The sequence below is a fragment of the Molossus molossus genome, unplaced genomic scaffold (genome assembly GCF_014108415.1).
Source record: "Molossus molossus isolate mMolMol1 unplaced genomic scaffold, mMolMol1.p scaffold_m16_p_10, whole genome shotgun sequence".
NCBI classification, from domain to species: Eukaryota; Metazoa; Chordata; class Mammalia; order Chiroptera; family Molossidae; genus Molossus; species Molossus molossus.
Window position 1 is genome coordinate 44,636,964 of NW_023425345.1, and position 15,439 is coordinate 44,652,402.

General features: G+C 38.9%; 1 protein-coding gene across 2 annotated transcripts in view; it reads right to left on the reverse strand.

Annotated features, from left to right (window-relative positions):
• The window catches only part of GXYLT1 (glucoside xylosyltransferase 1), a 50,069-nt gene extending 35,184 nt beyond the window's left edge, over positions 1–14,885 (reverse strand). Inside the window, exons 1-2 of one of the 2 annotated variants that reach the window (XM_036250666.1) lie at positions 14,470–14,885; positions 5,045–5,137 (exon numbers count right to left, since the gene is read on the reverse strand). In XM_036250666.1, the coding sequence (XP_036106559.1) occupies positions 5,045–5,137; positions 14,470–14,699 (323 nt within the window). In that variant the 5' untranslated portion in view covers positions 14,700–14,885. The remainder of the gene's footprint in view (positions 1–5,044; positions 5,138–14,469) is intronic. The other variant, XM_036250667.1, reaches the window with a different exon arrangement.
• Positions 14,886–15,439: the final 554 nt, after the last annotated feature.

Here is a 15,439-nt window from a genome sequence, read left to right on the forward strand (position 1 = left end):
AGAGAAAATACATTTATAGTATAGCAATGTATTTACTGAAAAAAAATCTATATAAAAGTGGAGCTGCACAGTTCACCCCATGTTGTTCAACAGACAAATGTAATTTTTCTTCCCTTTTTTTTTTCATTTAGACAGCATGAAAAGCCCCCAATGTGTTCTCCTAGGCTTTTATTAAACTAATGTTCTGCTATAAAGAAAAACAATGTGCCCGGCTGGTGTGGCTCAGTGGATTGAGTGTCTAAAAATGCATCAGAAGGTCACCAGTTCAATTCCCGGTCGGGACACATACCAGGGTTGTGGGCCAAATCCCCAGTCAGGGGGCATGCTGGAGGCAGCCAATCGATGTTCTCTCTCATCAATGTTTCTATCTCTCGCTCCCTCTCCCTTCCTCTCTCTAAAAATCAATAAAGAAAAAAATATATTAAAAAAAAACTTTCAGTTAACAAAACGTAAAACTATCTTCAAAACCAGATAATTTCCTTAATATATAGCTTAAAAAATGTTCTTTTCACTACAAAAAAAAGTTGTGCTGAATTATCAAACTAGGCAAAGGTACTTTAAAAAGCTGTATATAAATCAACTGGAAACAAAAATACAATACCTAAAAAACTCTTTGGGACATTATGCAAGCATAAAAAAGAAAATCTAAAAATTCTACATTAAATGTAAGAATTAACTGCTAAAATATAATTTAAAATAACCTGTAAAAATATATTTCTTAAAATGAGCATGTGACCACTCAAGAGAACACAGGTAACATTAAATTCACCTGTAACCACAGGCTCCATACACTAAAAATCAATTCCCACTGTAAAGAGAAAGATTAAATATTTTAAAAGCTCAAGTCATAGAAAATGTAGTATATTAAAACAATATTTAGCCCTGGCCGGTTTGACTCAGCGGTTGGAGAGGCGGCCTGCGGTCCAGAGAGAACTGGGTTCGGTTTCCGCTAAGGGCACGTACCTCGGTTGCAGTTTGTCCCCGGCTCTGGTTAGTCATGCGGGTAGCGGCCACTCGATGTGTGCCTTTCACGTCGATGTTTCTCTCTCTCTCCCTCTCTCTCTCCCTCCCACTCTAACAAAAAATGAAAAAAAAAACAAAACAAAACAAAAAAAACAATATTTATAATAATACTAAAATTAAGAGACTGCACAATGAAAATATAACTAAAATTAAAGATGAAACAAATTAAGAAAATATTTGTAATCCATGGCAAAAGCAGAATATATAATTCTAAGAGTTCATAAAATAAGGATTAAAAACTCAATGGCTAAAACATCAATACAGAAAATATTAGGAAGCTAAATAAATATGGAAATATGTTTAACAAATACTCAACAAAATATAAATCAGTAATAAGCCATCATTTTACTTTAATATGTAGTAAAATTTTAACTCCCAATGATGCTATGGTTATGGTGCCACTAGTAGATCACACAATGCTGGTGCAGGCTTAAATCCACATAATTTTTAGAACACAATTTAATGATATAAGTCATTCTTTTTAATGAATATATGAACTCTTTTCATATGCTAGACACTGGGGATAAGCAGGAAAGTCACAATCCTTACTTCACACAATTTATAGCCTATTGTGAAAAGAAATAATTTAAAAGATGTCATCAGAAATCATGGTAACTATTTAAACAGAAAAAAAAGGGACTGCTCAGGAAGGTTACTAGACATACATGTATGCCAGTCTGACAGTGCTGGGAAAAATCGTTTGTTATTTACTGGTTGCCAAGCACCTTGCTAGGCATGGGGCTTACATGAGGAACACCACGTGGTATCCATCTGTAAAGTCAACAGTCTAGAAGTAGATTCAGAACCACAATAGATGCAATAGGTACAAAAATACAGAGGATACAGAGAAGGCAGGGGCAGTGGGCAGGGAAGGATCACACTAGCTGGATAAGAAGTGATGGTCACAGTAATTCAGGCAACAGGAAGGAAGAGGCCTTCAGGAGCAACTGTGAAAGGAGACAGGGAGTAGAGTCACTATGGACTGACATGTGGTCAGTCAGTCATAAACCAAGAGACAAACTACAGATGACATAAAGTGTGGGGAGCTAGAGCATGAATTCAGGTTTGAACAAGAGTGTCAGGCATCTGAATCAGCCAGGTAAAATGACCAATGTGCAGCTGGAAATACAGTTCTGGAGCTCAGAAAAGAGATCTGAACTAGAGATACCAGTTAAACAGAGTATCTTCAGTGGGGAGGGAAAAGAGCAGGAATAGAGGAAGGAATAGAGAAAAGTATCCAGGAGCAGAGAGATCAAAGAGCTGAGGACACTGGTCTCCAGAGACTGGTAAAGTTGAAAGAAAGAAAGGGGAAGTGGTAACCAGTGTCAAGCGGACAAGAAAAGTATGATTAGGCCCAAAAGAACAATACAGAGGCCAAGGGTGACTTCAATGAGAGTGGTTTTAGTCAGTTGGTAGGAGATGCTCCTAGTGGACTGAGGTGTGAAGGGTTGGTGGGTTTGTTTACGGAAGTAGAACCAGTAGATACTCTTATAAGAAGTTTGCTGGTGAAGGGAAAGAGTAAACAAGAATGCTTGAAGAAAAAAGGGTTTAAGGCAAGCCGTTGTAAAAATTGTATGTTTGGTTTTGTTTCAAGGACAGAAGAAACAGAAGAGGTGTGAGTGTTCTGACAGGCTGCTGGGAAGCAACTGGTCAAACAGATGACTCAGTAGTAGATGTAGAAACAATAACTAAAAGGATATATTTGCTCATCAACAGTGAAAGCACTGTTGATGGTGTTGAGGTAATTTTTTTTATATTATTTTATATTCATTGTATAATAAATTAATTGGGAGAAAATAATCCCCCCAGATAAACTTTGATCAAAATAAAATATAAAGAATTCAAACTGGGAAAGCTGGGACAGGCCAGCTCAGTGTCCACTGTTGTCAGGCAAAACGTGAGACTAAGGAGACAGTAAAGGGAATTTCAAAACAGCTTTACTCCTTTGAAGTAAGGAGGTGGGGCAGATAAGACATGCTCTTAGAGTCAGGGAAAAATGAGGTATTACTTACAGAAAATACTGAAATGAAGGGAGAAAATGACATGGCAATCACATGGCATTTTGGCTTGGCTGCACATTTGAAAAGAGTGAATAAATGTGAGGGATCCTAAGTTCTAATTAAGAAACGGGAGCATTAAGAAAATAATAAACTGGAGGAGCCAAAACAAAAGGAATAATAAGCAGAGGCTCCGGGATTCAGACTAAGTCGACTTCCATGGGCTACTCTTGCAGTTGAGGAGGAGGGAAGATTATTATTCATGCCATAATTTACAAAAGGATCTGGGTGGTATAAATTGGAGTACATAAAAGTTTTCAAACTTACCCAGATTCCACAGTGAGATTTATGACACAAGGCTGAAGACAGCAAGGTGGCCTTTGTCAATTCATCAGCAAACTTTTCTAAGAATGAAAAATATGGAGCCCTGCCCTGGCCAGTTTGGCTCAGCAGTTAGAGCGTCGACCCGCAGACCAAAGAGTCAAGGGTTCAATTCCAGTCAAGGGTACATACCTCGGTTGCGGTTTGGTTCCCCGGCCCTGGTCGGGATCATGTGGGAGGCAACCAATCGATGTGTCTCTTTCACATCAATGTGTTTTTTTTTCTCTCTCTCTCTCTTTCTCCCTACCACGCTATCTGACGATAAATGGAAAAATATCCTCGGGTGAGGACTTAAAAAAAAAGAAAAATATGGAGCCCCAATTCTCCAAAATTATGAACAAGCTTAAGAGTAAGATTACCTTTTAAAAGGATAAGATCATTTTTAAAAGTCTGAATAATCTTATTTGATTGATCCCTATTAGAATTTCAATCACTCCATCTTTTCCATAGCAACAAGATAAAATTAAAATATCTCATTTCAACAATTTTCTTACATTAGTTAATAAAATGCATAATGTATTGAGAATAAAAGAATTTTAAAATATATACTACTAATACATATTATATATTAGTTGTTCCCACCTAGATAACTTCACCTCCTGTCCTCGAGCCTGTTCATCATGCAGATGGTCCCTGTAGGAAGCCTTCCCTGATGCCTTTAAGATGATCCCACCTGATGACTCATCTGTTTCTCCCATCATTAGAGCTACAATACATCACTCTCTATTGCAATTTCAGGTTTGCTAGTGTGAAGCTCCAGTCAGAATGTAAGCTCCAAAGGATGGGGCCATATTAACCAGACTCACAGTCTGGTTCTTAGCACATAGCACTGTGCCTGGGAAATTGAATGAGTAAAATTAAAATTTAAATGAATCACAAGACACAGTAAAAGTAGGTGACTCTCAAACAAATTTTACTTTTGGGAAGGGCATTTCAGGCTACTGCCTCACTCTCCCTTGCCACTATCTCAGGGATAGAGGCTGATGTCCTATTCCTATCAATACTTGTTTCTTTCATTGAAAGTTAGAGTACGAAGGGGACCTGAGAGATCAGCCAATCCACTGCCTTCCTTATCCAGAGACGTGAACAAAGCCAAACTATTCAGTAACTTAAGTGGTCAATAAACAATGCCATATAATTTGCTTCTTCATTAAACCCTTACCTTTATCCTCCCATTTCCCAATATTTAATCCCTCTGCTAATAATCAACATAATCCTTGCCCAGTTGTCCCTACCCACCTACAAAATGTTTCTCACAGTATATTAGCTTTAAATTAAATAAATGTCACATATATATGTGTACACGTCTGTAAATGTCAGTGGATGTCTACCTTAAACCACCTGTTTATTTATCACTCTATCACCAGGTACCTAAAATTAGATAATAAATTTCCTAAGGACAATGGTTTATTTATCATAATAACATCTAAAAAAAAAAGGCATTTTATATGCAGTACATTCTAAAAATCAGTGATAACTCCAAAGTGGGGAAAAAAATAGAAAAATCAGAAAATCAATCATTTACTTGTATGATATTATTATAAGAAAAAAACATTTTTACATCCTATGTACTATAAAAAATATATCGACTATCTAATCTTACCTACACTGACTGATCTACCAATTAAATATTAATTGCCTACCTAAAAGCCGCTTCCCAAAAGCAGTTCATTCCACAAACATCAGAGGGCAGCATCCAATAGGGATTCCAGTAACACACAGAGAAATCTTTACACCTAACAGAGTAAGACAGAAAGTCCTATGTGAGTATTTCAGTTTAAAACTAACAAGGAATTTACTCAATAACATAATAACTTACTATTCTGTTTTACAGCAATAAAACTGCAAATCCAATTTTGCAAATTCAATTTTGCTATGTAACTTGAGGATTTTTGAAAATTGATTTCGCCATCACTTCGGATACCATTATTTTAAATGGAACTTTAAAACCTTAGGGTAGCATATGCTACAGACTGGAAACCAGTTTCCTGGTCAGGAACTCTCCTAATATATTAAGATCCCTTCCTTAGATGATACAGAAAATACAAAAGTACATCTAAAATTTCCCTTCATGGACTAAACATTTTCCCCTTAGAATAAAATCCATTTCAGCCAAAATATTTGCTTATCCATAAGCAAAATAAAAATGCCACAAATGCTGATATAAGGCAAGAGATGAACTTTAAATGTTTTCAAATTAATCCTCAGTCAAATCTACCTGTATGGTGTTTCAAATTGAAAAAATAAGGAATCACACTTATATTCATGGCTCAGTTTCATTATCTAAATTATGTCAGTTTTGCTATATTGCACAAGCTAAAATGGAGGTTCAAACGTGTTCTTTCTTCTTCCATTGCAGGCTGCAGCAAAAAACAAAACAATGCCTCATGTTACAAAAAGTATGTTTTTCATTGTTATTCCTTTTCAAAACAGTCCAGTTTGATATTCACTACAGTGGAGGCCTGGGTATTAAATTAAGCAAGTATGAACTCAGGGTGAGGCACTAAACCAGGTCACCTCACATCCCCTCACTATACAGCTTTGTTTTCTCTCTATGGATTCAATTATAAGTTACTATTCTTACAATGAAAGGTCTATGTAATTTCAGATTCCCAAAGATCTCTGATCATACCTCTCACAAATGTCAACGCCCCACACCAGACCTATTAAATCAATCTCTGAGAACAGGGTCAGGCACTGCTGGTCTTTAAAGTGCTGCCTAATTCTGCACACTTCTATATAATAAACTACAAATTCGGAATTTTAAAATCAATAAGAAAAAGTGACATTGTAATCTGATTTTCCTTTAAAGGCACACCATTTTCAAACACAACATAAAATGTTACATATATTCATTTATTTATTTATTTAATTGAAAGTATTCCAGATGTCCCTCTTTTTCCCCCCCGCATTGACTCCCCTCCTCCCCACTCCCACCCCTCCTGCTTTCCCCAACCTAATGTCTGTGTCCACTAGTTGTGCATATATGCATATAAATTCTTTGGTTTATCTCTTCCCACCCCTTCCACTCCCCATCCCTCTGAGGCTTGTCAATCTGTTTCCTACTTCCATGACTCTGAATCTATTTTGATTGACAGCTTATTTGGTTCATGATGTTCCATAAATGAGATAAATCAGAGTAAGAAAAGAAACTGTGTAGACCAGTAAAACATGCAACTTGATCAGGAAATTTGTTTGTCCCTTCCCAGGCATGGTTTTGTTTTTTTGTCTTGCATTTCATACTAGAGACAGACTCAGTGGTAGTGGTAACAATTAACACAGAGTTATTTTCAGATTCAAGTGCTTTCACATCCACTTAAGCCTCACAACAAACCTGTTCAAACAGATATCCCCATCTTTCAAATTCAGACATTATCACCTCTTTCTTTCAACAAATCCACAATTTATTTATAATCAATCCTACGGTACACCTTTGTTCCAGGAAGGAAATAACTAATCTGGTTATTCCATGTCCCCATGTCAAACCTTACAATGGTAGAAAATGGAAATGGACAATAAACTCTCAAAGAAAATTACTCCCTAATTAAATTTTTCTATGAAAATTATTGCTTGAAATTATGTAACAATACCATTTCCTGCTTCAACTTGGAATCCTCAATCCCTTAGCCCTAGGCAACCATGGATCTACTTTGTCTCCATAGATTTCGCCTGTTATGAGCATTTCACATAAATGGAATCATAAATATGTGGCCTTTTGAGTCTGATTTCTTTCACTTAGCATAATATTTTTAATGTTCATCCACTGTAGCATTTATCAGTATACTTCACTCCTTTTTGTGGCCAAATAAAATTCAATTTTTATGAACAGATATATACATTTTGTTTATCCATTCATCAGGTGATAGATATTTGGGCTGTTTTCCAGTTTTGGACTATTATATATAATGCTGTTATGACTATTCACGCACAATTTTCTTGTGAACAAATGTTTGCAATTCTCTTGAGTGTATACCTATAAGAGGAATTGCTAGATCATGTAATCATTGTAAAGTGATTAATGCAGATAAAACTGCAGAGAAAAAGTCAAGTTTTAGGTAAGTTTCTTGACTATAACTTAATGTCTGAAAACACAGTTTACATAAGGATGTTTTTCTGTCTTCCTTTAATGGAAATATAAAACATAAGCACTAGTGAATACACATGCTACTTACTTTTTTTTTATCATAAAACACTGAGGTGCTGCTGGCAAAAGGTAGAATAATTTAAAGTTTCTTATCTCCAAATTTTAAATTCTCTTGAAAATTTGATTTTAAAAATTAAGATACAACCCTGGCTGGTGTGGCCCAGCTGGTTGAGTGTCTTCCCATATACTGAAAGGAAGGCAGTTCTATTCCTGGTCAGGGCACATGCCCAGATTGTGGGTTCAATCCCCAGTTGGGATGCATACAGAAAGCAACCAATCAGTGTTTCTCTCTTCACATCGATGTTTCTCTTTCTCTCTCTCTCTCTCCTTTCCTCTCTTTAAAAAACCAATAAAAATATAGAAAGCCATTAAGATACAGAATAGAAACTCATTACCTACAGTTAACTGTTACCATAAGCAATAAATCAGGAAAAGCAACTAACCTGAAGACAGATAACACTTGTACTTTCAGGCCAGAAAAAATAATAAAGTTTAAAAATACTGGAAAAGTAAAGGTAGTTATCCAAGTTCTGGTTATTAATTGTTTTTGCTTTTATTCCTTAAAACAATTAGAAATAGAATGTTAGATATATAGCATTCAAAGAGGTAGGAACTCTATTAAATACTTTTAATAAGGTAAAATTGTAAGCTAAGCTAAGTGAATATGTCTTTAATAAATAGTGACATCCAAAATCAGACAAGTCCATAAACGCAGTTTTTTCATTCTGGATCAAACTGAAATAAAACTTGACTGTGGCTCATCCTCAATTTTCATATGGTTTAAAGTTTCTAGCTCTAGATGGCTTTGTGTTACAGCAGGGGTAACACAAAGGATTTTTGTGGTAATAAAGCAGTTCTGTATCCTGATTGTGGTGTAGTTACATGAATTCACATCTGTCATAAAATTGCATAACACTACACAAATGAGTGCACTACAAAACTGGCAATATCTGAAAACTGATCTCTGGGTTGCATGTTGTCAAATTCTGGGGTTATAATATTGTACTATATTGATACATATGTATTCCGGATATAGTGATATTGCACTATGCTCATGTAAGATTTTACTACTGAGGGAGACTGAGTGAACATGGGGTATCTCAGCAACTTCCTGTGAACTTATATTTCAAAAGTTTTTTTTAAAACTGGCCAAAATTATATTCCCTAAAATTTCAGTACTTGAAAAATGTTTCAAAAATTGAGACATTTCATGCTCTAGATTAAAGTGAACATTTAACACACTGCCCACCATAATATCAGTTCTCAAACTTAAAGTTTAAAATCTGATAAGGTCTTTTATATACTTTTAAATTAAACTGAAAAAAGGTATTTTTCATATCAAAATGTCCATGAGGCTTTAGTGAAAACCATGCACAACTTACAGCGCCAGGGATAAGTTCAGGCATATCCAGCAGAACTTGGAAGCCTGAGGAAGTGCCACAGCCGACAGTGCAGCTGCATGAGGATACCTGCACTGTGGCTGTGCGAGAGAAACCAAGGTGCTTCCGGCCCCAGAGAAGGTGACCATGCCCATGACACTGACACAGCACCATTATTTGAAGATCAGAGCTGGGTCACACATTTTCAACTAAAAATTGTCTCCAGACAACTTCAATTAATTTCTAGCTTCTTTTTTCTTAAATATCTAATCTCATGACTATTTAGGAAGTGGGAAAAGGACTTGCAGACAAATGACACTAAACATATTATATTAATATTATATAATCATTTCAAAAATAGGTTAGCATCACACTATATACACACCCCACCATAAAAAACAAAAACAAAAACAAATATACACACAAAGAAACTGGATTAAAGATTTAAATGTTAAAAAACGGGGGGCAAAAAAACCCTAAGGTTAGAAACTTCTATGAATGACAAAAGTAAAAACTATAATAAAGGGAAAAAATGCCTATCTGAATACATAAGAATTTTAAGCTCCACATTAGAATACAAACTAAAAAAATGTAATCTAACATAGGGGGAAGTACTTCCAACATGTATGACTGATAATAATAATCTTACTGTTTTAAAATAGGATTTCTAAATCAAAAGCACACTTTTTCTCATTAACCTAATCACTTTCCACTCCAAAAGCACAGACAATATTTTAATTAATTATTAGCCAGGTTTGTGCTAAGCACTTTACATCTATGTGAAGTATGATCTTCACTGAACTGAAATAACAAGGTGCAGAGAACTGGTTTTATATAAGATGCCTCTGTATTAACAAAGCGAAGAACTATAGTCAAAATATTGTAATAACTATGTATGGTGCCAGGAGAGTAACAGACTTATCAGGGCATCACTTCATAAATTATATAAGTGTCTAACCATTATGTGGTAGACCTGAAACTAATGTAAAATAATAATATATGTCAACTGTAATTGAAAAAAAATAATTTTTTTAAGCAGAGATTACTCTGGCCAGTCATGGATTTAATTCCCAGTCAAGGCAGGAGGCAGCCGATTAATGTTTCTCTCTCACATCGATGTTTCTCTCTCCTCCTCTCCCTTCCTCTCTCTCTAAAATCAATAAAAACAGCCCGGCTAGTGTGACCCATGCACCAAGAGGTCACTAGTTTGATTCCTGGTCAGGGCACATGCCCAGGTTGTAGGCTCAATCACCAGTTGGGGGCATGCAGGAGGCAGCCAATCGATGTTCTCTCTTATCAATGTTTCTCTCTCTCTCTCTCCCTCTTCCCTTCCTTTCTCTCTAAAAATCAATGAAGAAAAAAAAATTTAAATCAATAAAAACATTTTTTTAAAAAGCAGAGATTAAGGTGACTTCAGTAATTCAACCTTCTTCACTGGTTCACCACTAAAAACAGTAGGGTGAAAATAGTGGTGAAACCATTCTCAGTTAAAACAGTGGTTGTCAGTCGTTGGTTTTATAACAATAACCTGAACCTCACTGCCAGGCATTCAGGTTTAGCAGGTCTGGACTGGGGCCTGAGCACAGAATTTTTCCCAAAGTTCAAAATTGGCGAAGGGGGGGGGGGTCCCTCAGAATTTAAATGATCAAAATCATCACCATATTAGCTATAATGTTATTATGCCAAGCACCATACTTAGTAGTCTATATAAGCTATTTCATTTCAATTCTCACAAACAACCCAATATCATAGGTACTTTTATCTCATGAGGAAATGTGTTCAAGGTTAGTATGGCCAGTAAGTGGCAAAGCTGAAATCTGTGTCTTCCAAACCCTTATTCTTTCCACTCTATGTTCTCAGTGTAACCTACTAGTGTTCACAGGATCCAGCAGAAATAACAACTTGATGGCCTAACCAGGTCTGAAAAGGAGCACAAAGTGACGACTTCCCTGTGTGAAAATCAGTACACAAAAGGGCATGGACAGTCCAGAAATAGGATCACTGAAATGCTTAGTGTTTGTTGATTCCCCATGACCAATATGCTATGTGGCCACAACAAGATGAGAGCCTGGTAATCACTGTCAAAATTCATCAATGAAATGTGAGAATTTAATCACTCTGAGTAGCTAAAGTCACAAAATGATATATAACTCCTTTGTAGAACTGCTGAGTCCTGGCAATAATAACTGTTTTAGATCGAATACCTTAATACTGGCATTTTGTCTCATGCTGAATAACTTAAAAATTTCTCTATGAGGAAGAACCACTGCATACCAGCATTCCCCTCCTTTGAGGCACTACTCCTCTCCAACACCAATCCTGTTATTATCTCCACCACAGGGATGTGCAAATGACAGAGCCAGGCAGAGGTCTTCATTCCAGGCCATAATGACTTACTCCACGAAGGACATGTGATGAAAGCAAGACCAATGAATGCCTTTCCCTGGAATTTTCTGTTTGAGATTAGAGAAGAGACATTGCAAGGAGCACTCCATGAACCAGGCCTGTCTACCGTGGAAGAGAATGAGTGTCCCTAGTCCTTGAGGTTTCTGGAGATGCCTGGGCATTTTTCCTTTAATGTTGTTCCTTTCAGGAATCCATATAAGCCTATAAATATGTTTTGCTCAGGTGAGAAAACTGAAGCAGAGAGGTGGTCAAGGTTTCACAGCAAACAGAGCCAGGATGAGAGCACAATCTTCTCTGACTCTAAGACCTGTGCATTTTCTAAATACCAAAATAATGAAATCAAACAGAATGAACTAATTAGTAATAGATTTCACACAAAAACTGTCCCTATCATTTTAGAGTTTTTACTCTGAAAACTTGGAAGGACCTTTCCAAATTTTTCTGGCCATGGAATTCCATGCAACTAATATTTTCTGTAAGAGCTGACTAATGGAAATTGCTGGGTATAATCCTAAATCCCATGCATTAAAAGAAAAATAGTCTTAATCTTCTAAGTAAGACGGCCTCAAAAAAAAAAAAAAAAGTAAGAATGCACTGATAATCAGGTTCTACAGAAAAAAGGAAGATGCTGTTTGCCTCAAAGGCCCATACTCCAGACTAGATTCTTATCACAGCAGCTTTATAGAAAGAGCACTTGAAGAGCAAGCAAAGGATAAACAGTTTTTAATCCTGGTGATGTCCTATAAACCTTGGTCAAATGATTTAAACACAGGAAGAGAAGTTAAGGATACCTACTCCATATCCCACGGTAGCCAAAAATGTTGCCTGAAGTCTATGAGAAATCTAAAAAGATGTTATAAATGATAACTTCTAAAATTAAAAGAGTCCTGATGTCTTAGGAATTCTCCTGACCTTAATCAAATCATAGGGTAAAAACATGACAATACAGCTTTCCCATGTTGTTCCTCCACCCAAATTTCTTGTACAGGCACATTAGTGAAATGTACTTCACGAGTTTTACAAAGACTTTAGTTTTTTAAAGTTACACCTTTAGTTTTAACTTAGATGTCTGCCCCATTTAAAATGAGGAGTTATGCCCGGCCAGTGTGGCTCACTGGTGGACAGTCCACCCATGCACCAAGAGGTCGCCAGTTCGATTCCTGGTCAGGACACATGCCCAGGTTGTGGGCCCAATTCCCAGTGGGGGGCATGCAGGAGGCGGCCAATCCATGTTCTCTCATCGATGTTTCTCTCTCTCGAAAATCAACAAAGGAACAAAAAATAAAACAAGGAGTTATGTTGCTCAGAGGACCTGTAATGTGTTGACTTTTAACGAACCACAGAAATGATCCCTGAAAGTATAGTCTTACGTGTTGACTTAGTTGACTCTATTCTGACACATCAAACTTAAGATTTCAGTAATGGCTCTATTAAATATTTATTAAAATAAAGGTGCTGCCCTGGCCAGTTTTGCTCAGTGGTTAGAGCGTCAGCCCTCAGACCAGAGAGTCCCGGGTTCGGTTCCCACTAAGGGCACATACCTCGGTTACAGTTTGTCCCCAGCCCCTTATGGGGTTGTGTGGGTGGCAACTAGTCGATGTGTCTCTCTCATGTTGATGTTTCTCTTTCTCTCTTCCTTCCTCTCTCCCTCCCACTCTATCTAAAAAGATAAATGCAAAAAATAAATAAATGAAACGAAGGTGCTTACTTTCTAAATGGCAAATAAAGATGTTTTATTCAAATGAACTGATCAAGCAAATACAATTTATAAAAATGTCACAAAATAAAGTATGTGAGACAAAGCGCTAAAAATGAATGTTACTCTATCAAACTAAAATGCTAATACCATAGTACAATTTCATTCAATGTTTTGATTAAAATGTTGCTTCTTTATAGTTCTAGCCAATACAAAACTAATTTCTTTCCCACGATTTACAATGCTTCACAGTAACATAAACTGCTGCTTTTCATTAAGTATTTTTCATGAGCTCATCCTGGTCTTCAAGTCAAGGCCTCTTCTAGGACAGATAACTGAGAGTTTACAAACCTGGCTCAGGAAATAGTTCTGCTTTTATGAACAGAGTGCTGATGTCCTAGGAATTCGCCTGACTGTAATCAATTCACAGGGTAAAAATATGACAATTTCCATGTTCCTCTGCCCAAACATCCCCTTTCATTTTGGGAATGACCATCAACTCTCAAAAGAATGTGAAACAGCCCACATCTCACTGGGCTCACTCCTGCTTCCAAACCCATACTTTCGATATCCCTTGCCTCTCACAAAGGGAACACTCTGGTCGTTCCCGGAGAGGTGCCCCCAAAGAGAAGAATCTATCGCAAGGAAGTGGAAACGCTCGGATTTTGTTAAGCATTCATAACGCGTTGCATTCTTTTGTCCATTTACATAGCAAGTCGATCCCAACTCTGGCAGTGATTTGTGTAAATCCACTTAAGTCATTCTGGTGCTTTTTAAACATCAATTTCAAAAGCGGGGTCCCTCTATCCCATCTCACAAAAGACGTGAGCATGTTAAGTATTGCTAATCTTCCTTAACTTGCTGTAAGTTTCTGAACAGATTGTTTCCTAAAGAAAAATTCACAATCGGCAAAAATGCTCTGTCCAGGTTTAACCAAACAACGAATAATGACATATGTAAGCGTTAACACACTACAATTAGATGTCCCATTCAGGAGGAGGTTAAAAAAAAAAAGATTGAACGAGGGCGCCAGTCTAATGTTTAAATATCTCAACATGGAAACAAGAGGGAATTCCGACTAGTCAGACAGCAAGAAAGCTTTTGTGCGGCACCTCTGATTTTTCAGAGAATCCTTTAAAAAAAAATCTACTGCCAATTAAAAGTTGAAAATTAATTTCTTCTACTTCAAAGCGCGAATAAGGCATGGGTCAGAAGGCAAACACAAAAGCGCGGGGCGCTCTGCGGCGGGAGCAGCGCCGGGCTCCCCCCGGGTGGAGGGGAAGGAGGGAAAGAGGGACGGGGTCAGAGACCACAGCACAGAAGCGGGAGGCGCGGGGCAGAGCGGCGAGCAGCCCGGCAGGCCGAGCCCCGCGTCCCCGCGTCCCCGCGCCCGCTCGCCCCCCGCCCCCGCCCGGGCTCCGGCCACACAGGAAACGGCCGTACCTGTCCGCCCCGCCGGGATGCGCTGCGGTGGCCGCGGTGGCCGCGCTGCCCGCCCCTCTTGCGGCGCCGCGTCCGCCGCCCGCGATCCAGGAAGCCACTCCGGCCTGCGGCTTCCTACCACCGCCGCCCGCTCCTTCCTCCAGGGACACGGCGAGCTGGCTGAAGGCGTAGAGGAGCGAGCAGAAGCCGCAGGCCAGGCACAGCACCACGATGCGCAGGTAGCGCCGCATCGTGCCGGCCCCACCGCCGCCGCCGCGCCCGCCCAGGCGAACTACAGGAGAGGGAGCAGCACCGCGCAGCCGCGGGCGCTACAAGTCCCTCCTCCGCCGGGGCCCCGAGCCCGCCCGCTCTGCCGCCGCCACCGCCGCGCGCACCCCTGACGGAGGGCGGGTCGCGGCTGGACGCGCCGGCGCACTGAGCGCGAGAGGGCTGGGCGCGCCGGGCTCGGCTCCCGGCGTGAGGGACGTGGGTCCCGCGGGGTCTCGGCGGGGACGCTCACCCCGGAGTCCCGGGCTCTGCATTGCACAGACTTGTAGCGAAATGAATAGATGTTGGAAGTAGCTGACCCAAATTCAAATGACGGCTCTTCTAATTGGTAGTTTGTTACGTTGAGCAACCTAAAGTCTCTGAGCATGTTTCTTCGTCTCTAAATGGAGAGACTATCTTCATCGTGGGATGGCTGTAAAGATTGAATTGCTTAACGCACACAAAATGCCTTTCACTTAGCACATAATAAAGCCATTTTTCAGCTCCAACATCCTCAGAAGGGACTTCCCCCAGCCTCTAAGTTTGCGTAATACTGTTAGAGCCACTTCACCCAGATATCCAATTGCCTTGTAATACTGTTGGGAACGCTTATTTTGCCTCCCAAGGAGGCTGTAAGTGCCCATAAAGCTGAGGTCCTCCCCTTTACTTCTTTTTGACCCTCCTCACAACTCATTTGCATGTCCAAAATAATTTATTATTCTCC